The 23,328-nt window shown below is 35.5% G+C and overlaps 1 protein-coding gene and 1 non-coding gene across 2 annotated transcripts; one reads left to right on the top strand and one right to left on the bottom strand.

Moving 5' to 3' along the window:
* Positions 1–1,535: 1,535 nt before the first annotated feature.
* Positions 1,536–20,122, bottom strand: LOC106074953 (uncharacterized protein PF3D7_1120000-like). The gene is made up of 6 exons (XM_056007397.1): positions 19,973–20,122; positions 15,969–16,439; positions 11,271–11,350; positions 10,332–10,389; positions 7,513–9,045; positions 1,536–5,130 (listed from the first exon to the last, which is right to left on the bottom strand). The coding sequence occupies exons 1-6, from the start codon at positions 20,028–20,030 to the stop codon at positions 4,451–4,453; spliced, it is 2,880 nt and encodes a 959-aa protein (XP_055863372.1). The 5' UTR covers positions 20,031–20,122; the 3' UTR covers positions 1,536–4,450.
* Trnai-aau (transfer RNA isoleucine (anticodon AAU)) lies at positions 3,157–3,230 on the top strand. Its single transcript has one exon. It is a non-coding gene; the product is annotated as a tRNA-Ile (tRNA).
* Positions 20,123–23,328: the final 3,206 nt, after the last annotated feature.

Genomic DNA, 23,328 nt, shown 5'->3' on the forward strand with positions numbered 1-23,328 from the left:
GGAGGAGAGGAGTTTAAACTCAAAACCCCCAATTGGCTTGGCTAAGCTCAAATAATTTTAGTCTCTAATTTGTTTTTTTTTTATATTGAAGAGATAATTTTTTAGCTTCAAACCCCGCTGAAGGGGGGTTTAAACTCAAAACCCATTAGGCTATGGCTCCGCTACGCTCATAGAATTTTGAGTGTGTAATTTGCTTTTTTTTATATTGAAGAGGGTGTTTATCATAAATTTTGGAGGTGTTTTAAAATCAAAATCACCCTTAACTGTGCTCTTGGAATTTGGGGATTGTCGTTTGCATTGTTTTGATTTGTTTTATAGAAGAGGGGGATTTAACTGCAAAAAACCCTGGTAGGGGGTTTTAAACTCAAACCCAAATTGGCAGTGCTGGGGCAAGTGATTGTTTAGTATTAAAATCTCACCTAAAATAAAAAAAAATCAAGGAAAAAATCTGTCACTAAATTCCGATCCCCCCCTTTCGGGGGAGATTTCATTTCGTGGGGGAGGGGGGGGAGGTTGTACCCCACCTTTCCCTGGCTAGGAAAAAGAAGAGGCAGACAGAGAAAGCAATGGGATTGTCGGGCCTGCCAATGAAGAGGTTCTAAACAAGGCAAAGGACAGGGAGGAATGGAGAAAAACGGTCGACGAGTCTTGGTGCCCCAACGGTCCAACAGAGTAAGGGATAGATAATAGTAATAGTAAAGGTAATGTGAAATCGTCTAGCCATTAAATGTATATTATCTGTCAGTGTTACCTTTAGGATAATCTTTGATAATTGCTAGCAAAGTTTATTAATTATCTATGTCAGGGTTCAGGAGTCGCGGTGCCTGACCGGTTAGGCGCTTGGCTTCCGAACCGATGTCGGGGGTTCGAATCCTGGTGAAGACTGGGATTTTTTATTTTGGTTTCTTCGGGCGCCTCCGAGTCCACACAGCTCTCATGTGTACCTGACATTATTTGGGGAAAAGTAAAGGCGGTTGGTTGTTGTGCTGGCCACATGACACCCTCGTTAACCGTAGGCCACAGAAACAGATGACGTTTACATCATCTTCCCTATGGACCACAGGGTCTGAAAGGAGAACTTAACATTATGTCAAGCTTAGGCAACCTTTTATACTTAGTTAGTCACAAGCAAATAGAGAAAAAAAACTTAATGGAGGGGCTCACTTTATTTTTTCACAAAATACATAGCAATTATAATTGTTATTGACTACATGTTGAGAAAAATATAAGATCCAATTTAAAGAATTCGATTTTTTTTTCTATTTAGATCATAAACATATAAAGCAAACAAAAATGTACAGTAATATTAAAACAGTTTCTTGCAGCCTCCACAAATAAAAATGTATTATGTTGAAAAATTTTGTAACTAAATTTATATTGCGGTTGACTTAACTATATCCGACATTTCAACTACAATTATTTGTTCGCGTTTAATATATAAACATTTTTGGAAATGATTACAGGTAAACAAACATGCTGTCTGCTACTTTTTAAATAAAAGCTTGGATAATATGATGTTTTTTTTTCAATGTTAATATATATAATATATATATATATATATATATATATATATATATATATATATATATATATATATATATATATATATATATATATATCCACACATGGGGATATATATATATATATATATATATATAGAGAGAGAGAGAGAGAGAGAGAGAGAGAGAGAGAGAGACAGACAGAGAGAGAGAGAGAAAGCATAGAGGAAGCATACACAACATAGTAGAAGGAAGGGTGAAAATGCAACGGCGCATGGAGATAACATATGCCCAACCTGTGACCGCAGCTGTGTATCAAGGATTGGCTTCTTTAAACACACAAGAAGTAGCGAAGGAAAAAGGTTGTACCAGATGTAAAATGCCAAAAATTTTGTTTTTAAATCAGAATGATGTGATAAAAACTCAAAATCATTTGCTGAAAAATTATAAAATATTAATCATTTTTGTTATTATCTTTCTTTTTAATTATATGACATTCTAGTTAATTTTCGACACATGATATACCTTGAAAGTACCATTTGAAATGGTTTTTATTAATATGCTAGATTGCATCTTTATTCATCTTCACTTTAAAATTAAAATAAATATGAACTTGCTAATGAATATGGTAAAACTATTTTCAAGGTACTTTTTTATATACATAGGCCTACGTTATTAAAGAGACAGACTAATAGCCAAACAAACTAAATGCAAATAAATGTATCTTTATTTTTTAATTTCGGGAGTTACTAATAATAGAATGAGTATTATATTTAGAAAACAAAACTTTTGTATTATTTAGTTCAAATCTACTTCTCTTATTTTCATGTCAGTAAAAGTAACACTCGTATTTCTACTCAACGTATTCCAGTTTAAGTAATTACTTTCCCAGTAACCATTAAGGTTTGAAAAAAAACAATCTTTGTACCACCAGGCTCCTGTAAAATGCGAAGCACAGTTGCTTCTCATAATGTCTTTATCATACGTGGAGAAGAACGTGTCATTATAATATTTTAAACTATCTCCAGCATTTCCTGAATAGCCATTTATTTCAAGTTTATAGTAATCTTCTTCACCCCATATATCAAAGTGCGTGTATCGAGCATAATATTTTTTATTGTCAAACTCTAAATCAATTCTTAAATCATAATTTTTAGTAGAAGTTAACTTTAAAATATTTTCATTTCCCAGATAAAATATCCCAATGTTGTAATCTCCAAAGCCGTCACGATACTCCTTCCAACCTCTATAGAAATCTACTTTTCCGTTGATTCTTCTCTGAAAGATGGTCCATCCAAGCGGAGATTCTGTTTTGATTCCCTATAGATCCAATCTTTTCCTCTAACGACCGTTTCCACCGATACACTATCTTCAGGCTTTCGGGTCAAGACCTGAGGAAGGTTCACATGTGACTGCTCAACTCCATTGATAAAGCCAATGGGGCTGGTCAGCTCATTTAACAAAGACAGCGTTGGAAAAAAAATGTGAAAAAAATTTACATTATTAAGTAGAAATTTGAAGAGTCCCTCAAAAAGTAATAGAAATGCCCGCAATTTCAAGAGGACTTTTACGAGACACGATTTATTAGGAAATATTAGTAGAATTGAAGTACGCTACGAATTCTGTCTACAATAGCATAATTACACAAAAACTGCATGGCCGGTTATCTCAGATGGTTAGAGCGTCGTGCTAATAACGCAAATGTCCTGGGTTCGATCCCCATACTGGCCACATTTTTTTTATATCTTTTTTTTTTAACTATAACAAATAAAATGTAACGATAGTTAGCTATATTATTTAAACAAAATAATTGATTTATTAAAGTATTTTTTTTCCTGAACAAAAATTTCAAAGAACCTTTTCGACGTAAATTTATTTGTTACGTCAGATTTTACAATTTGTTATAATGGTTAAAGATGGACAACACCTTGAGAAGGACGTATTACTGAGTAGAAAGGACAATTGCTATAGTAGTAATGCTGAGGTTAACGTGGTTTGGACAAATAAAATTATCTTATCTTATCTTATTATATCTTTCTAGGTATCATCTACAAAGACCGCATCAAAACGAGAAAATTAGCGAACAGAATCACAATCCTAACAGGGCCCCACGATGACCCGAAGAACAACGTCGAAAAAAACAAACTTAAGGTCCCCAAGAATCGTAAAGAACTTCCTTCCGGGAATAGTACCAGGAAAAAGAATAATAGGTAGATAGACAAGCGTAGGGAAGACAACATTGAAAGAGATTCTATTTATGGCCCCAAAAAAAAGAAGAATGGAAAATGGCGGTCGATAGATCATGTTAAGTGCCTCAAAAGTTGAAAAGACTAGAAAATAAGGGAATGTGAAGAAGTTTTTTCATATGCTTATATTTGTATTGTTGCAAAAACTCTTTATTCACCAATGAACCAGTCTTTGCAGTTCACAGTATTAGAGATAGGACACAGAGATTTAGAAATGTCTGAAAAAAATGTTTGAAGTTTTGAAGTAAAAAAACATCTTATTCATAAAATTGAATTTTCCAAATATCTTAGCAGCACAAATTAATAAGTATATCTTGTCTTCTTATCGTATAAAATATAGACGTTACTTCAAAAAGAAGATGATTACGTCCTACTCGTCATGCATCTATTTATGCTTGTTAATCAAGTCACTGGTTTTCCAGGCAACACATTTCTTACTCTGACAAGAATACGTAGGAAGGAGTATTATATTGACATTTTTTTTTTGTATTTGAAGATTATGGTTCAGTGTTTTATGTCTAATTGCTACTTTACATTTAAGTCTTCTATCCTGAAGGTTTTCTAAATTTAGTGATTTTACAGTCAAACAAACTAAATACAAACTAACAGTCAAATAAACTAAATACAAACTAACAGTCAAACAAACTAAATACAAACTAACAGATTTTTATTTATCAGGAGATAGGCATTGTTAAAAGAGGATTATTATTTAGTACTTTTTATTTTAGCAGCAAGTCTAAATTCTCTTATTTTCATTTCAGTAAACGTAACACTCTTATCATTTCCAGTCAATGTAGCCCAGTTAATCTTATTACTTCCCCATTTAACATTTAGGCTTGAATCAAAACAAGCATTGTGCCACCAGGCTCCTTTCCAGTACTCAGCACAATTGGATGATGTAGCCATGTCATTGTCTTTATCATACGTGGAGAAGAACATGTCATTATGATTAGTTGTTAAACTATCTCCAGCATTGCCAGAATAGCCTCCTATCTGTAGCTTATAGTAATCTTGTTCACCCAATATTTCAAAGCGCGTGTACAAGGCGAAGTACTTTGTGTTGTTAAATTCTAAATCAATTCTTAAATCATATTTCTTACTAGAAGTTAATTTGAAAACATTTTCGTTTCCCAGATAAAATTCCCCAATGTCGTAATCTCCAAAGCCGTCACGATACTCCTTCCAGCCTCTATAGAAATCTACATTTCCGTTGATTCTTCTCTGAAAGATGGTCCATCCACCGCCTTCTGTCTTGGTGTCACACATGACCTTTAATCCGGAAGCTAGCGTCACTACCTCGCGGTCTTTTGTGCTGATGACGTTACGACATGATTCAGGTAGTAAAGAGCTTAAGGGCTTATGCAGAAATGTGTAGTTTGTCTTTCCTAGAAAAAAAAAAGAAAATTTATATAATTACTTGTCTAGATTATTCTAGATTATTGTCAGTAGTCAGTCAGTCAGGGATTTGAATAAGGAACTGTAAGAGACAAAAAAGTAAATAAATTTCTTTTAATTAGCAAATGTAATTGTTATACATAGATTTTTTTTTCTGTATCTCTCTCTCTTTCTCTCTCTCTCTCTTTTTAGAGAGATATTGAAGAGAAACAACCGGGTTTAGCCAAAGTCTAGAGTTTATGAAGAAGTGACTGTGTTGTGGGCAAACTGTATGGGTGTGACTTTCAAGACAAGAAAAGTGATAACGATTCCTACATAGATCTCAAAGATTAGCCATCGACCTGAAAGGAAAGAGACAGATTTGGGAACAAGAGAATTCTCTAAGATAGTTGAAATGTGTGGCAGAGGAGATACCTGCAAACTGACACACCTGGCGGATCCAAAGGGGGGGGGGGGTGGTAGGGGCGATCGCACCCCCACTCGGCCGACCCCCCCCCCCCCGGAAGGGTGGGGCGGACGAATTTCAGTATAGAATTCACACAATTGGTATACGAATGTATTACTTATGTTAATAATACATACTAATTATTTATATTTCAACCTATTTTTAGATTATTTCACCCCCCCCCTCTAGTAATGTTGGCCGATTAGGTGGGATCGGGAAAGGGCGACGGCATAAATTCCGCCCCGCCCGTAAACTTTCGAGGGGGGGGGGGGCGATCCAATATATTTGTAAAAATCACAGCTTGCTAACAGAATCAATATATATATATATGATTAAATCTTGTTATTGATATTTTAACCGATCTTTATCTTATGTCGTTCCCTATTGGCCGATGGGGGAGGGGGTGCGAATACCTCAACTGCCCTACCCACCTAAACCCTTTGAGTGGGGGGGGGGCGGTCCTACTTTTATGGGGAAATTATAGTTAATGAACAAAATTAGTTAAATTAAAATATAATTTTTATATTAGGTCGCTCCCCTTCTGGTATCTTGGCAGTTTCTGTGAGGTAAAGGAGGGGGGCGATTGCATCTACTGCCCTCCCCACTCTAGTCCTCTGAGCGGGGGGGGGGGGCGGTCCTATTTTTATGGAGAAATCATAGTTTGTGAACAAAACTAGTTGAATATCTATATAACATAAGCTACGTATTGATATGTGAACCCATTTGTTTACTATGTCGCACTTACACTCTAATCTCAAATTTTATTATTACTAAATATAAAATGAAAAAGGGTTGCACCAGGAGGGAGGGGCGATATGTGCGTTCGCCTTCCGCTCATTGGACAAACCAATACTTTTAATTTTTGTATTATAGTTAAGAAATAACAAAATTTAAAAGAAAAATATGTATTAATTTATATATGCTATAAATTAAACTCTTATATTATTAGCAGAAATTTTAAAAAGGAGCGAGGATTAATTGTTTCCACTTTATCGCCGCCACCCCTTCTCAGAAGATAACATGACGTTTTAAAACAGAATAGTCAAATATGGCGACATAGTTTATGTAATTTCATATGAATTCATCATAATTTTTTTAAAGAAAGACTTTGCTTAGGAAAATTTAGAATTCATACGTATTTTTTTAGTATAAAAGTAACGATTGAGATGAGTTCTGAACCCAAATATCATTTTGCTAGTCGCCTTTTCAACATTTACTCAATCTGAAATTTTTATTTGTTAAATAAATTTGGGACTATAGCTCACAGTTAAAGCTTGAATCCTAAAAATGCAAAAAGAAAAAATAATAAATAAAATCTGATTGGTCTACTTAATTTCTCCTTCCACTTTCGAAATTTTTTGTTAGAGCTTTGAATTATAGTTCTGTAACAAAACAAAGCTACAAACATGCCTATGGAACAATATGTATCACTTACAAATGAGCTTTTTTAATGATATTATCTTTTTTCGGCTGCGATCCTCAAAGCCTTAATCAAAATATGTGGGTTATCTTCAAACCATTTTTTTATTGCTATGTAGTAAAGGCCTATAATTTCATATTAGAATATTTTTCAAGTAAAACATTATTCAAAAGGTCCTTTTTAATAAGATGAATAATTAGCTGTAGGTGTCAGGAGAATGCGTTTCTGCAGTAAAGTATGCAAGAAAACCCTTTAGGCGTCGGGGCTTCGACCCGAACCCCACTAATAAATAATAAGCTGTAGATGTCAGGAGGATGCGTTTCTGCATTGAAGAATGCAAGAAAACACTTTTAGCGTCGGGGCTTCGCTACATTACATATATATTTATAATAATATATAATTAAATTATTTTGATTAAATGTTTTGATTAACTTTTTGTCTGAAACATTTTAAAGAGCAAATTATGTTAATGAGTTGTGTAATTAAATAAAATTAAAAAATCTGTACCTTCATAAATCAGGTTTATTACTTTACTTTGAAACTCAGATAGATTAGCAGATAATGAATATATTGTCTGTGTCCAGCGTTGAATGTTTTGTTGACTGCTTTTGAAACTTTCTTTAACACTTTCTATGTCCTGTTTAAATGTGTCCATGTTTTGTTGATTCATTTTCATATCTTTGTTAACACTTTCTACACTCTGTTTAGTTATTTTCAAATCATCTTTAACAGTTTCTATGTTCTGTTTAGTTATTTTCAAATCATCTTTAACACTTTCTACGTTCTGTTTAGTTATTTTCAAATCATCTTTAACAGTTTCTATGTTCTGTTTAGTTAGTTTCAAATCATCTTTAACACTTTCTACGTTCTGTTTAGTTAGTTTCAAATCATCTTTAACAGTTTCTACGTTCTGTTTAGTTAGTTTCAAATCATCTTTAACAGTTTCTACGTTCTGTTTAGTTATTTTCAAATCATCTTTAACAGTTTCTACGTTCTGTTTAGTTATTTTCAAATCATCTTTAACAGTTTCTACTTTCTGTTTAGTTATTTTCAAATCATCTTTAACACTTTCTACGTTCTGTTTAGTTATATTCAAATCATCTTTAACACTTTCTACGTTCTGTTTAGTTATTTTCAAATCATCTTTAACAGTTTCTACGTTCTGTTTAGTTATATTCAAATCATCTTTAACAGTTTCTACGTTCTGTTTAGTTATTTTCAAATCATCTTTAACAGTTTCTACGTTCTGTTTAGTTATATTCAAATCATCTTTAACAGTTTCTACGTTCTGTTTAGTTATATTCAAATCATCTTTAACAGTTTCTACGTTCTGTTTAGTTATTTTCAAATCATCTTTAACAGTTTCTACGTTCTGTTTAGTTATATTCAAATCATCTTTAACAGTTTCTACGTTCTGTTTAGTTATTTTCAAATCATCTTTAACAGTTTCTACGTTCTGTTTAGTTATTTTCAAATCATCTTTAACACTTTCTACGTTCTGTTTAGTTATTTTCAAATCATCTTGAACAGTTTCAATGTGACGTTGATTAATTTTGAAATCCTCTTTGACACTTTGGATGTTTTGTTGACTTGTTGTTAAATCTTTTCCAAAACTTTCTAGTTTTTGTTGATTGTTTTTCAAGTCTTCCTTAACACTCATCATACTATTGTTATATGTCCTGAGGTCTTCATTTATGTTAATTATGTTTAGTTCGCTAATTTGTTGGCTGTCCTTCCATTTATCTACTAGTCTTTGTAATTCATGCACAACTTTGACCAAATCATCATGTGTTGGCCTCTGTACACTGACTAATAACTCCTTCTGGAACATATCTCTCTGGCCATTTACGTTGTTGACATGAGCTCCGCAAAAATACTTCCCAGAGTCTGAAACTTTTGCATTTCGCCAAGACAGCCGTATATATGAGTTTTCAGATATGTTTTTATTTAGTTCGCCTTGAAGTGTAACGGAGTTAAGTTTTTGGCTGGTTGTAGGAGCAGGTTGATCTCTAGATATGGTTGCAATGACACCATTGGTCTCTGGAAAAAATATAAACGTAACCATTTGTGGCAAGAATTAAAATGATATACTGATATACATTCAAAAAACAAAAATAAAATCATTAATAAAAAAAATATGTTATTGAAATAAAATGCAATTATGGACATTGAGCCTAACCTACTTTAATCCGATAGCTCTTATTCTAAAACAAGCCTCGAAATCGAAAGGCCACCCTTAATATTATCAATCCGCAGCGATAGACCACCATCTAAACTGACAAACCTTCACTGCCCTGTGGTGAACATGTTTCTTTTTTGGGGATTAAAATCATAAAACGTTAGAACCCTCCATTGCGTCGTTATATTTCTCAGAATTGTGTCTTAGAACAAAAGTGAAAAAAAACAAACTGTAGTTTTGCAAAAGCAGACTAGTTTTAAAAAAATAAGTGACGATAGATAAATACTGAAACATTCTTGCTTACGTTTAATATCTAAATCTAGAATTATATATAGGTCTGTTTATTTTTTTATACAAATATTGTCAAATGCTTCAAATTTGTATAATATTACATAGTAATGTATGTAATAACTATTGATAACAATGACATAAACAACGGCATTTTTCAAAAAGATAAGACGCTCCTTCTACACAGTGTATAGCAGTATACAATTGATTAATGAAGGTGGTTTGCACACTGTTTTGGGATTCCACAAAAGATCAAACTAAGGATAGTTTTTACTGGGAAATTGGTGGGGGTGTGATACCCTGATATAACCCCACCCGTTGACACCGACCCTAGTGAAGCCTCTAGTGAAGCCTCTGAGAGCCTCCCTTTCTCAATTTTCATTGTGATTACTGTCCTAGAAATGTGAATAGTATTATGTTACCAAGATATTGCCCTCAATCATTCTTTAATAAGGGAAGCGTGGTCGAGAGGCTAAGTACGTTTGAACCTGGCTTAGCTACCTTTGAAGGGGGATCGTGGCTCAACACCCGACTTGAGGAGAGTTGGCAGCATGGAAAACCTCCTAGATACCCCCTCCCACTTGTCCACTTGCTATGAGCATGCTATAAGCATGAAAGTAGCACTATATAAAAGAAGGGGAAACAATTTTCTTTTGACTTTCTATGTCGAACTATTTTCTGTTCTCTGGCTTTACGTTTTACTTGACAATCTAACCTATAAACAAATCTTCTCCTAACTTTTATTTTACATGTCATGGTGTCGGATACAGGCTAATCGAGAGGGTGTTGACATTGTTTTACTACAAAACATAGTCTACACAAATTTACTATTACGGCTCGTATAAAGGTATTACATTACCGTGAAGTATGTACATAAACTGAACTGCTGAATCTTGATGAGCATTTTCGTTGGAAGCCTATAAAAATACATAGCAAATGCAACATTTCTAAATTTATTTTTATTGGTAGTAAAAAAAATTCTCCCCCCTAATACACTCACATACAAACACATGCATACAAAAACAAAATAAGAATATGAAAAGCTAAATTACACTATAATTTAACATTTGTTAGTTGTTGCTTTTTTTGTAAAAAATGTGTAAAATACAACTCTATCTCCATTTATCACTGGCAAAGTTCCCCTTTCAGACCTTGCGATCTATAGGGCAGTTTTTTTAAAGGTCATCTATTTCTGTTGCCCACGGATAACGATGGTATCATGTGGCCAGCACAACTACCTTTACTTTTCCCCAACCAATGTCAGGTACCCGATAAAGCTGACTTAGAAGTGCCTAAGGATTTCGAAATTAAAAATCCCTGTCTTCACCAGGATTCGAACCAGGGACCCTTCGGTTTAGAAGCCAAGCGTTTTTCTGTTCAGCCATTGGTATATCAAAAACTTTAGCTCTTACTAATAAGTAATCAAATAATGTGTTCATTGTGTTTATATTTTTGTTTGTTCCGAATAGTTTTTTTTTTAAATCCCATACATTTTTTGACGTTGAAGAAGAGGGCGTATCGACGGAAATTATAATAACCCTATTCATTTCATAATTATTTTATAATTTATTCGTAAAAAAAAATAAAAAACACAACAATTTAGAATTTGGAAATATGATATTGGTAAAGACACTCTTTCCGTAATCCTGGAGTATATTAAGCACACTTTGGGAAACGTCGGTCAAATATTTTAATATTAGCTACATTATTGATTCAAATAATTTACGCTCTTTGTAAGATTTTTAAAAACTATTTTGATATTGTACATGTTTTTTTAATATGTTTTCGTTAATCTTACCAGAAAAGAACATCTCAAAGTCAGCGGTTCTATTAACTCTTTGACGAATTCAGAATCTCCAACGAAATGAAGTTTTGATCCTGGACAAAAAAAAAAGGCGTTTAATTATTTGTATTTGTTTGTTCAATCCTTATTAGCCTACAAAGAAATTTAATAATTCATTTCATAATAATATTTTTTTAGTTATATTAGATACTCTCTACTTCAGTGTTCTCCAAACTTTTTTCCTAAACGGGACACTTGGCACAGTCCGCGTATTTATCGGAACACTTGGCACATTTTGAATATTTAGCGGAACACTTGGCACATTCTGAGTATTTAGCGGAACATTTTCATTCTTTTTTTTTACAGAGATTAATTTACGTGGTGGTCTACTATTTAGTTATTCCAGCAGTTCGCGGAACACCTCGCGGAACACTAGGGTTCCGTGGAACACAGTTTGGGAAACTCTGCATTACTTTGACAAAAAATAACAATTAGTTTTTCCAAAGGACTAAAAAATAGTTGTCTATAGGTTGGCTTGCTTAACAAGAACAACGTATTAAGGGTTAGCTCAGCGTTTCTCAAACCATAGGACGAAGCGTGCTGACAAAAAAAGGCAGGGAAACAAAGGCGACCTATTATTTCCGAAAATATTGAATCTGTATTTTAATGGTTAAAAATTAAAATTTGATAGTTACTCTATCAAAAGAAGCTTTATGACGAAATGATAATAAATTAAATTATTCAATTAAGTATCATTTTCTCTTCTATGTTCTGTTTTATTATTATCGTTTGAGTCATAAGATCGTCGATGTGTTTAGCAAAAAAGGCAGAAGTGATGAAAGACTTTAGAATCGCATTGGCGAAGACATGAACTTACTTAAATGTCTTCTTAAGAAGCATGTTTCTTCCCGAGATTGGTGCAGACAGTGCTGGGCTTACTTATAGGCGACACAATGTTTGTTTTAAATGTTTCGAATGTTCCTTCAGATTCTGAAGATAATTACATCCTAGCTATAATCTCTCACAGGACGACGGGGGAGGTTGTGGTGATGGGCAGGGTTTGAACTTGAAACCTTCGTTACCAACGAAAGTCAGTCAAGAGCGCTTACCACATGACCAGGCAACTATAGTTTATGACCCCCTTACCACATGACCAGGCAACTATAGTTTATGACCCCCTTACCACATGACCAGGCAACTATAGTTTATGACCCCCTTACCACATGACCAGGCAACTATAGTTTATGACCCCTTTACCACATGACCAGGCAACTATAGTTTATGACCCCCTTACCACATGACCAGGCAACTATAGTTTATGACCCCCTTACTACATGACCAGGCAACTATAGTTTATGACCCCCTTACCACATGACCAGGCAACTATAGTTTATGACCCCCTTACTACATGACCAGGCAACTATAGTTTATGACCCCCTTACCACATGACCAGGCAACTATAGTTTATGACCCCCTTACTACATGACCAGGCAACTATAGTTTATGACCCCCTTACCACACGACCAGACAACTATAGTTTATGACCCCCTTACAAGATGACCATGCAACTATAGTTTATGACCCCCTTACCACAAGACCAGGCAACTATAGTTTATGACCCCCTTACCACACGACCAGGCAACTACAGTTTATGACCCCTTTACCACATGACCATGCAACTATAGTTTATGACCCCCTTACCACAAGACCAGGCAACTATAGTTTATGACCCCCTTACCACAAGACCAGGCAACTATAGTTTTATGACCCCTTTACCACATGACCATGCAACTATAGTTTATGACCCCCTTACCACATGACCAGGCAACTATAGTTTATGACCCCCTTACCACACGACCAGGCAACTATAGTTTATGACCCCCTTACCACATGACCAGGCAACTATAGTTTATGACCCCCTTACAAGATGACCAGGCAACTATAGTTTATGACCCCCTTACCACATGACCATGCAACTATAGTTTATGACCCCCTTACCACATGACCAGGCAACTATAGTTTATGACCCCCTTACCACATGACCAGGCAACTATAGTTTATGACCCCCTTACCACACGACCAGACAACTATAGTTTATGACCCCCTTACAAGATGACCATGCAACTATAGTTTATGACCCCCTTACCACAAGACCAGGCAACTATAGTTTATGACCCCCTTACCACACGACCAGGCAACTACAGTTTATGACCCCTTTACCACATGACCATGCAACTATAGTTTATGACCCCCTTACCACAAGACCAGGCAACTATAGTTTATGACCCCCTTACCACAAGACCAGGCAACTATAGTTTTATGACCCCTTTACCACATGACCATGCAACTATAGTTTATGACCCCCTTACCACAAGACCAGGCAACTATAGTTTATGACCCCCTTACCACAAGACCATGCAACTATAGTTTATGACCCCCTTACCACAAGACCAGGCAACTATAGTTTATGACCCCCTTACCACACGACCAGGCAACTATAGTTTGTGACCCCTTTACCACATGACCATGCAACTATAGTTTATGACCCCCTTACCACAAGACCAGGCAACTATAGTTTATGACCCCCTTACCACATGACCATGCAACTATAGTTTATGACCCCTTTACCACATGACCATGCAACTATAGTTTATGACCCCCTTACCACAAGACCAGGCAACTATAGTTTATGACCCCCTTACCACAAGACCAGGCAACTATAGTTTATGACCCCCTTACCACAAGACCAGGCAACTATAGTTTATGACCCCCCTTACCACATGACCAGACAACTATAGTTTATGACCCCCTTACCACATGACCAGACAACTATAGTTTATGACCCCCTTACCACATGACCAGACAACTATAGTTTATGACCCCCTTACCACATGACCAGGCAACTATAGTTTATGACCCCCTTACCACATGACCAGGCAACTATAGTTTATGACCCCTTTACCACATGACCAGGCAACTATAGTTTATGACCCCTTTACCACATGACCAGACAACTATAGTTTATGACCCCTTACCACATGACCAGACAACTATAGTTTATGACCCCCTTACCACATGACCAGGCAACTATAGTTTATGACCCCTTTACCACATGACCAGGCAACTATAGTTTATGACCCCCTTACCACACGACCAGGCAACTATAGTTTATGACCCCTTTACCACATGACCAGACAACTATAGTTTATGACCCCTTTACCACATGACCAGACAACTATAGTTTATGACCCCCTTACCACACGACCAGGCAACTATAGTTTATGACCCCTTTACCACATGACCAGACAACTATAGTTTATGACCCCTTTACCACATGACCAGGCAACTATAGTTTATGACCCCCTTACCACATGACCAGGCAACTATAGTTTATGACCCCCACTTGTTTAAAGGCCCCATTAGTATTGTTGCTGTTGTTTTTAATAGCAAATGAATAAATTGGCTTATCTTTGAAAGCATCCAAAAGCCTAGATCTATATCAAGTCTAAAGACAATTCTAGTTTCAGACTCTCACAAAAACAGATACAAAGATTCTATTTAGAAGGTGATTTGATATATTAAAATGTATGACTAGATGATCCTATGGGCAGGTACAATATTTAATCATCTTTCTTTTTTTTAAAATAATTTATATATTTAATAAGATAAGAAAAATTGGTTAAATAATTTTAATTATATCGTTTTAAATAAAATCTCATCTATATATTTTAACACTACTACAATTATAATATATATTTGTCTTAAGAAAAATGGGTAAGCACATAACGCCTCTACCATTCATCGACACAACACCTCCTATGTTCTCGCTCCTTGCACTTACCAGCACTACTCGCACCCCTCCCCTTCCTCATTTGTCAGCAATATTCGCCCCAACTAGTTAGTTTTTCTTTTCCACCCCACTGGGCAGAACATTATCCTCACCACACACACACTTTTAAGCACATCATCTCTGTGGGTGGGGTGGGGGGGGGGTTACCGTATGAGAATCCCCATTAGTAAACGAAACATGCTGAGATTACTCCCTTAGAGCACGTGAAAGGAAGCGAGCAGAGAGTTTTAAGGTCGCCTTGTACCCCGTAAAAGGACAGCCTCGTTGCAGCACATGGACCTGTGATCTCTTCCTCCATCCTTGTCCCCATCGTCCTTCGTGCAATACGATGAAATTCATACAGAATGTGGTCTACTGTTTCTTTGTCCTTTATGCAGTGGCGTCACCGTGTGTCGTAGTTCTCTCGAAACCGTCCAAACTAAACACCAATAGGACAGCGACCCACAGAACTGGGCTAGGACGACCTACACAAGGAGAATAAGTTGCCACCACGCATACTTTCGGTCTTGTCAACTCATCTGCCTATAGAGCTCACGACCTTTATCGAAAGCGTCTCAGCTCCCGTACCTGGGAGGAAGGTTATCACAACGATGCGCCCGTATTCAGCTTGTCAGCAAGTCGACTCCCTATCTTCTCGCTTGTACCTGAATTTGAGAATCACTGACCTACATCATTGTTTCAATGCGAACAATCAAAAACACGAGTTAACATTGCTTTTAGACATTTTTACTATCTAGAAACGACCTAAATTTCTTGTATCCTTTTTTTAACTTCAAATGTATGGTTTTTAGCTGTATATTAACAAGAGCGTAAATAAAACAATAAAGCCTACTATATTGTATCACAATGTTTCTAAAACTTACTTATATTGTTATTTCCTGAAAGCCTTACATTGTTCAAAGAACACTTTTCTATTTCTTCAGAAATCTTTAATCGTGTGATTTCTTGAATCAATGCTGTGACATTTGGTTCATATCTCACTTCTTTCTTGGCTTTCATTGAAACATTTTTCTGAATAGAGTTATCTCCATCAACATTACATCTGTAAGCTTGAGCGTCAAACTGAACAGGATTGTAGACAGTCAAGGAAAGGAACAGATTTCCAAAACTGACCTGCGCATGTCTGAACTGAACAAACTTTTGGAGATTGAAAGTTTGAGTGTCCAGTGACAGAAGAACATAAAAGTCTTTGATCGTTTCGTTATAACGTGACAGTGACACAGATTTGATGACATCAATGTTTGAAACTTGGTTGTTAGTTACAGAACAGTTGATCACAAGTTGTGACGTGAACACTGGCGATATGACCTCTGGCTGGACATTAATGATAAGATCTGAAACAAAATATTTTAAAATACTTACAATTTCCATTTCTATAAATATATTTTTTTATAAATTATACTTAAACACAAATTATTGCCTGCAATTTCTCAATAAAGCTCCAGGAGTCAAGACAAAATATATTCTCCTGACATGATCCACTTACAACATTTAGACTCTTGAACAGAACTTGAGTAAGCGTATACCGTAAGCTAAAAATTTTAACTAGTCAAACATGCGTAATACAGCATACAATTTCTGACCTGGTCCTTCAAACCTGCATATGATTAATTTTATCCAGAGGGGATTCTCTTCCTCCTCCTAGGAAAAAAACCTTAAGAACTTAGAAAACTGTAAGAGAAATAGACTAATTCAAAAACCTATCCAAAAAACTTGACGAAAATACGACTCTTTGAATTCATACAAATTCGTCTTTTGGATTATATAGTTAACTTGCATCGAGTCATACACATCTCTCTTCTACTGTCTAGCACAGTAGACAACAGTAACGACAGCTGTACCGACGACTTCCTACAACTCCATACGACTCACTCACGACTGACTTTCACATTAACACTCCTCCAAAGCTGCACAAACACTGCTAGTGAGGAAACGTCACATCCTGTCTTTGTTTATACATGAAGATTCCAGAAAACATCGGCTGCAGTGTCATCTTGCCGGGGTCACACGTAATGACCTCTATCTGTCACTGGACACTGCTAGTACCTTCGGAAACAACACGTAAGGACACGTCACATCCTGTCTCTGTTTATACATGTACATTCCAGGGAACACCCGCTGCTGTGTTATCTCGCCGGGGTCACACGTTAACCTCTTCCTGTCACTGGTCATTAGTAAAAATATATATATATGCTCTCTTTACATAACGCAAATAAATGTTTATACATTCAAAAATCAATTTAGTTTAATGGGGTCAAATCCAAGTCGGCATGGTTATTAGGAGAGAAAGAGTTAATAGTTCTTTTGGGTAATAGATGTATGTAACATTAAGAGTATATGTCTTTAACACTATGATCTCTCTCTCTCTTTCTCTCTTTCTCTCTCTCTCTCTCTCTCTCTCTGTATATATACATATATATATATATATATATATATATATACATATATATATATATATATATATATATATATATATATATACATATATATATATATATATATATATATATATATATATATATATATATATATATATATATATATTGGTAACATAAAGTGTATATAACATTAAAAGTTTTTACAAAGCTAAAATCAATTCACACAATGCTGTCTGTCTGTCTGGTAAAAAGGTTTGTACGATATTTCTCCTACACCCATTCTCAGATCTAGTTGAAACTTTGTTAAATATTTATTGGCATATTCAAAAAATAAAGGAATAAAACAATTACAATTAGAAAAATTAATTACTGATAGATTATTATTTACTTTTACACCAACAAGTGAAATTAATACTTCAGTATTCACAAATATGGCTAAATCTTTTCGTCTCCTTCAATAATTCTTAATGTTATTTCTCCCACTCTTATTATCGAATTAATTTTATACTTTAAAATAAAAATTTATATTGTACATAACAAAGCACTAACTAATAAACAAATTAACTAATTAGTCAGTTAATTATTGGTAATTTAACTATTTTATTTGATACCAAATAAAGGAAAAAAATCTATATGATTTAGATATATAGATGTAAAGGCGACGTTCTTACTCTTATAAATTATTTATTTTGCTTGTTTTCCTTTAATAGATTTAACTAAAGACAATTTTTGCGCTTACACTAATAGCATGCTCCGAGCGCTTTGGTCCAATCTCATCTGCTTTCCAGATGGGGTGGGCTTATTTTGGAGAGCAAAAACTTGAAAATTTAGGCGCTCAGTAGACACCACTGTGCTTGAGACGGGTGTCGAACCTTGAGCCCCATCGATAGGTTTCTCAGCCAAGCTCAAACGAACTCGCGGTGAAACATATCAAAAGGTTATAAAATGGTTCTAACATAACAAACATATAAAATAAAGTGTATGTAACATAAAAAACGTGCGCGATAGGACCTTCTCAACATCTTTATAGTCCTTAGGTAACGCCACTTGCGCTGGCTCGGACATGTTCGCGGATGGAGGACAATCGCTTCCCAAAAAGAAAAACTGATCGCCCCCACCTCATATACGTGGATGTGATAAACGGGATTTAAAACCAGTGAAACATTTCTTCTTCTTCTTCTTTGTTCTCTTTTTTATGTTAGAGCGTTCAGATGACTAGATGACATAAACTGCGCAGTAGTTTCTAAATCAGCGATCTCTCTATATATAGTTTTCTTTCTATTGGGGTGTTTTTGGGGCCAGTGTTATGTACGGGAAGTTTTGGTGGACATAGTCAGCATTCTCTGTTGACACCCCAAAAGGGTAGAATTCACTGGTTCTAATTTTGAGCTTTTTAGCAGTAAACATTGAAGACCATTGGGAAGACATAGCCCTAGACCGCACTAGAGATAGAGAGAGACAGTGACCAACAGAGCTATGGACAGCGAGAAAACATGGGCATCGGCTCTTGAAGAAAAGCGTGCAATGCGAAAATGGCCAGCTCTTCTACAACCAAAGCAAAAGCTTCTTTGACCTGCAATATATGTGGACAGGAGTGTCGCTCCAAAATAGAGCTGCACAGTCATAAAAAAAAGCATTCGAGATGAACCAACGTCGTTCTATGACTGAATGAGGCCAATAACTATATCATCGGTTTTATATAACATAAAGTGTATGTAGCTTAGAGTGTATACAACATAATGTGATTATTTTTATTAACATGTACATTTAAATATTTAGATATGTAGATATTTAAACTCCCACAGGATAGAGGAGGACGGTGGCAGACAGGGTTTAAACTTGAGATCATCAAAAAACCAATCCATAGTGCATTCCTTTTTCTTTACGACTAACATGTAACATCAAGTTTATCTAACATCAAGTTTATGTAACATCAAGTTTTTGTAACATCAACGTTATGTAACATCAAGTTTATGTAACATCAAGTTTATGTAACATCAAGTTTATGTAACATCAAGTTTATGTAACATCAAGGTTATGTAACATTAAGTTTATGTAACATCAAGTTTATGTAACATCAAGTTTACGTAACATCAAGTTGATGTAACATCAAGTTTATGTAACATCAAGTTTATGTAACATCAAGGTTATGTAACATCAAGTTTATGTAACATCAAGGTTATGTAACATCAAGTTTATGTAACATCAAGTTTATGTAACATCAAGTTTATGTAACATCAAGTTTATGTAACATCAAGTTTATGTAACATTAAGTTTACGTACGCAAAGCTTATACAATATGAAATTAGATTCAAAATAATTTTTATAAGTATTAAAAAACATTTCTTAGTTAGCTTCAAATAATTAGTTAGATGTATATAATGTTTCTAAATTAAACGTAGTACATATAGCCTTTCTTATAAAACTTTGCTTATATGAAACTGCATGACTGTAAACTAGATTCAAACAAAAGTCGAACGTCTAAATACCTGAAAGAGCTAATGGAGCTAAATAAATGCCAAGAAGAAGACTCAGTAGGAAAGCCATTTCTCAACAATTGACAAGGGAGAGAAACTCGTCTCTTTATAGATAGACACTAGACGAGTTATACAACGATGTAAGATGGCGGAATATTGTTATCATATTTAGTTTCACCATTGATGTTCAACTCACGGCCCGATAAGCGCATCCGGATCGTGACATAGTGCTATCTGACCCCTAGAATTATCTGGTCACGTAGCAGGAGAGACATGGTTCCATTATATCCATAACTTTTAAGTTGATGCGACCTGTAAGTCATTGAAATGTATTATGTCAAACTGACTAAGAAATTTGGAGAACCCTCGAGTTACAGAATCAGCTCTAGAAAAAAATAGTTCTTTGAGAGTAATAGATACTTGTTGTAACTTGTTTGACATCAGTGATGGCTCTCTTGTTATGACAACGAAGTAATAAAGATAAAAACAAAGATAATAATAGAGAAAGTAAAAGAATGAGAGGCAGAGAGGGAGGGAGAGGCAGAAAGATAAAATATTTTTTAAAGTTAAGAAGCCCTTTCAGACCTTGGAGCAGATGGTTAGACATAAGGCCAGACCCAATAAACAACCGCCTATATTTCCTATTAAATACTAAGAAAGACACAAGGACAGAGGCGTACTTTTATTCCATAAGCTAGAAAAAAATTCGTACAAGTGCTCCTTCTTTGCTTGTGCCATTATAGAATGGAAAGGGTTTCTTGAATCAGCCAGGAAAACTAACAATTTAGCAGAGTTTACATGTTACCTGCATGAATTCATTGACACATGAAATGCGTAGGACGTAATTATCTTCTATTTTGAAGTAGCCTCTGTAATAAATAAGATTTTCTAAACAAAAGTCAAATACCAATTAGAGTTAGGTGGATTTACAGGCGTCCTTAAAATCCCTAAGTTTTAAAACACCATTGTAAGGGTCGACGTTTCCTGATATTTCCTCTGAGAAGACTTTCCCATGTTTTGGTATAGCTGCAAAGCAACAGGTTTAAATTCATAGTTGTCTTTCTCCAAGGTGGCTCATCAGCCATGTCTATCGAGCCACTCCTGCACAAAACTTACTGGTTTAGGCGCCAGTTACTCGCCCTTGCCCCTTCTCCTGTTACTGAAAACTTCCGCCGGACTCAATATTTGAGCCACACTTGAAGGCAAGGAGTTGGACTGGTTGTCAGAGGCTATTTGAGACGCATGACATTTATAAACATTTTATAGGTAGTGAAACGCTTTGATCCATTACCACTTCCTTTAATGACAACTTTGTGAATTATAGAAAATCTTACACTACATGGATGTACAATCTATACATCTTCAAGATGGTACGTCTACAAATGTTTAAAAAATAATCCTGACTCTAAATTAGGGGTTCTCAACCTGTGGGTGGCGTCCCCCTTGAGGGTCGAATGACGATTTGCCAGGGGTCGCCTAAGACCATCGGAAATATGGATTGTTATTGTCTATTCTTCTATTGATGTATGTGTGTGTTTGGGGGCGGGAGGTCGCGGCAGAGTGGGGGATTGTAAAAAGGGGTCCCCGAGCGTAAAAGGTTGAGAACCGCTGCTCTAAATGGTAGTTTATTTTGATTGACTAATGTTTAATTCATTTCTCTAATGCCTAGAACTAGTCATACCTGCTTCCTCTTCTTCTTTCTTGTTCTTATTATTATGTTGGAGCGTTCAGATAACTATGCGATTAACTGCGCAGTGGTTTTCAAATCAGGAATCCCGCCATATAATTTCCTTTCTATTTGGGGTGTTTCAGGGCGAGTGTCTTTTCGGGCATCTTGGTCAAATATGAGTTTTTCAAAGGACATGGTCAGCATTCTCTGATGACACTCCACAAGGGCATATCTCACTAGGTTCACTTTTGAGCTTCCAAAACATATGTTGTCTCATTCTGTTTTGCTCGGTTCTGATGCAAAAGATTAGACGTTGATCTTGGAATTGCTTTTAATAGGCGCCATCTTTCTTGTATTCCGATGATATCTTGTCCATTTCTCATTTATTGTATTTACTATTAGTTTCTTTATTTCTTTATACTCATCAGTAAAAAATATAAATTGTTTATCCATCTTATGGAGTTCACAGTTAAAATTCAACTAACAAGGGGAAGTAAACTAATATATATTAGGAACTTTGTTTCAATCCTAGTTATCTCTCCTCGAGAAAAAAAAAATGTCTTTGAGTATGCTAACAATGCTTTTAGCTAAAAATGTTTTAAGCACGAAATCGTTTTGTAGGATTTATTGAAGTACAGAATAAAGATGTGTTCTCCCTTTTGGACAAAAATAATTTCTAATCATTCTGATCATTAATAAACCGCACAACCATTGGCGCACACATGGGGGTACAGACCCACCCTCTTGGATTCTGTGTAGCCAAATTCTAGCTTTTTTTACCATCAAATCAATGAACTTTTATTAACAACTGAGCAAGTAGTGCTTCCACTGAGTACTGATGTAGAGTTTTAAATATAAGGGGGTCTACGATACTAGATTTCATGTAAGCAAATTTAATGTTCACATTCCACTACAGACAGAAATTTAAAAAATGTTAATGAATTTGCAAAAATGTGCAAGTTAAGCAAGTTGGTTGAGCAGGGGGTCTACCGAAAACAAGAATACATGGCAAGGGGTCTACAAGACAAAAAAGTTTAGGAACCACTGATCTAATTGGTCCACTTAATATTTCTCCCCCCACTTCCGAATTTTTTGTTTAGAGGTTTGATTTATAGTTCTATATTAAAACAAAGTTACAAACATACGATGAATAATAAGATGTAGATGTTAGGAGAACGCGTTTCTGTTGTGCAAAGTGCAAGAAACGTTTTTGACGTCAGGCAGTCAAGTGGTATTCTTTGGACAAGGCAGTCAAGTGGTATCCTTTGGACAAGGCAGTCAAGTGGTATACTTTGGACAAGGCAGTCAAGTGGTATCCTTTGGACAAGGCAGTCAAGTGGTATTCTTTGGACAAGGCAGTCAAGTGGTATCCTTTGGACAAGGCAGTTAAGTGGTATCCTTTGGACAAGGCAGTCAAGTGGTATCCTTTGGACAAGGCAGTCTAGTGGTATCCTTTGGACAAGGCAGTCAAGTGGTATCCTTTGGACAAGGCAGTCAAGTAGTGTTTTTAGGTAGTGACTTAAGTATTTTTCAGTTGAGTAATCTTCTGAGACAGTACACGTATTTTGATAGTTAGTAACTGTAAAGCTTATAGTTACCCGCTGTGATGCGGATTTGATTTGATAAGATTAACTATGTCGTATGTTTGATGCCGCTGTTATGCGGACGTGATTGTATTCTATGCACTGGATCATTTAGT

Source organism: Biomphalaria glabrata, chromosome 13 (genome assembly GCF_947242115.1).
Source record: "Biomphalaria glabrata chromosome 13, xgBioGlab47.1, whole genome shotgun sequence".
Taxonomy (NCBI): Eukaryota; Metazoa; Mollusca; class Gastropoda; family Planorbidae; genus Biomphalaria; species Biomphalaria glabrata.

Coding starts and splice junctions, on each gene's coding strand:
- LOC106074953 (XM_056007397.1), bottom strand. CDS start 20,030: ATGGCTTTCCTACTGAGTCTTCTTCTTGGCATTTATTTAGCTCCATTA. Junction 16,440..19,972: donor AGCTCCATTAGCTCTTTCAG/GTATTTAGACGT, acceptor ATTTTGTTTCAG/ATCTTATCATTAATGTCCAG. Junction 9,046..10,331: donor GTTTATGTACATACTTCACG/GTAATGTAATAC, acceptor TATTTTTTCCAG/AGACCAATGGTGTCATTGCA.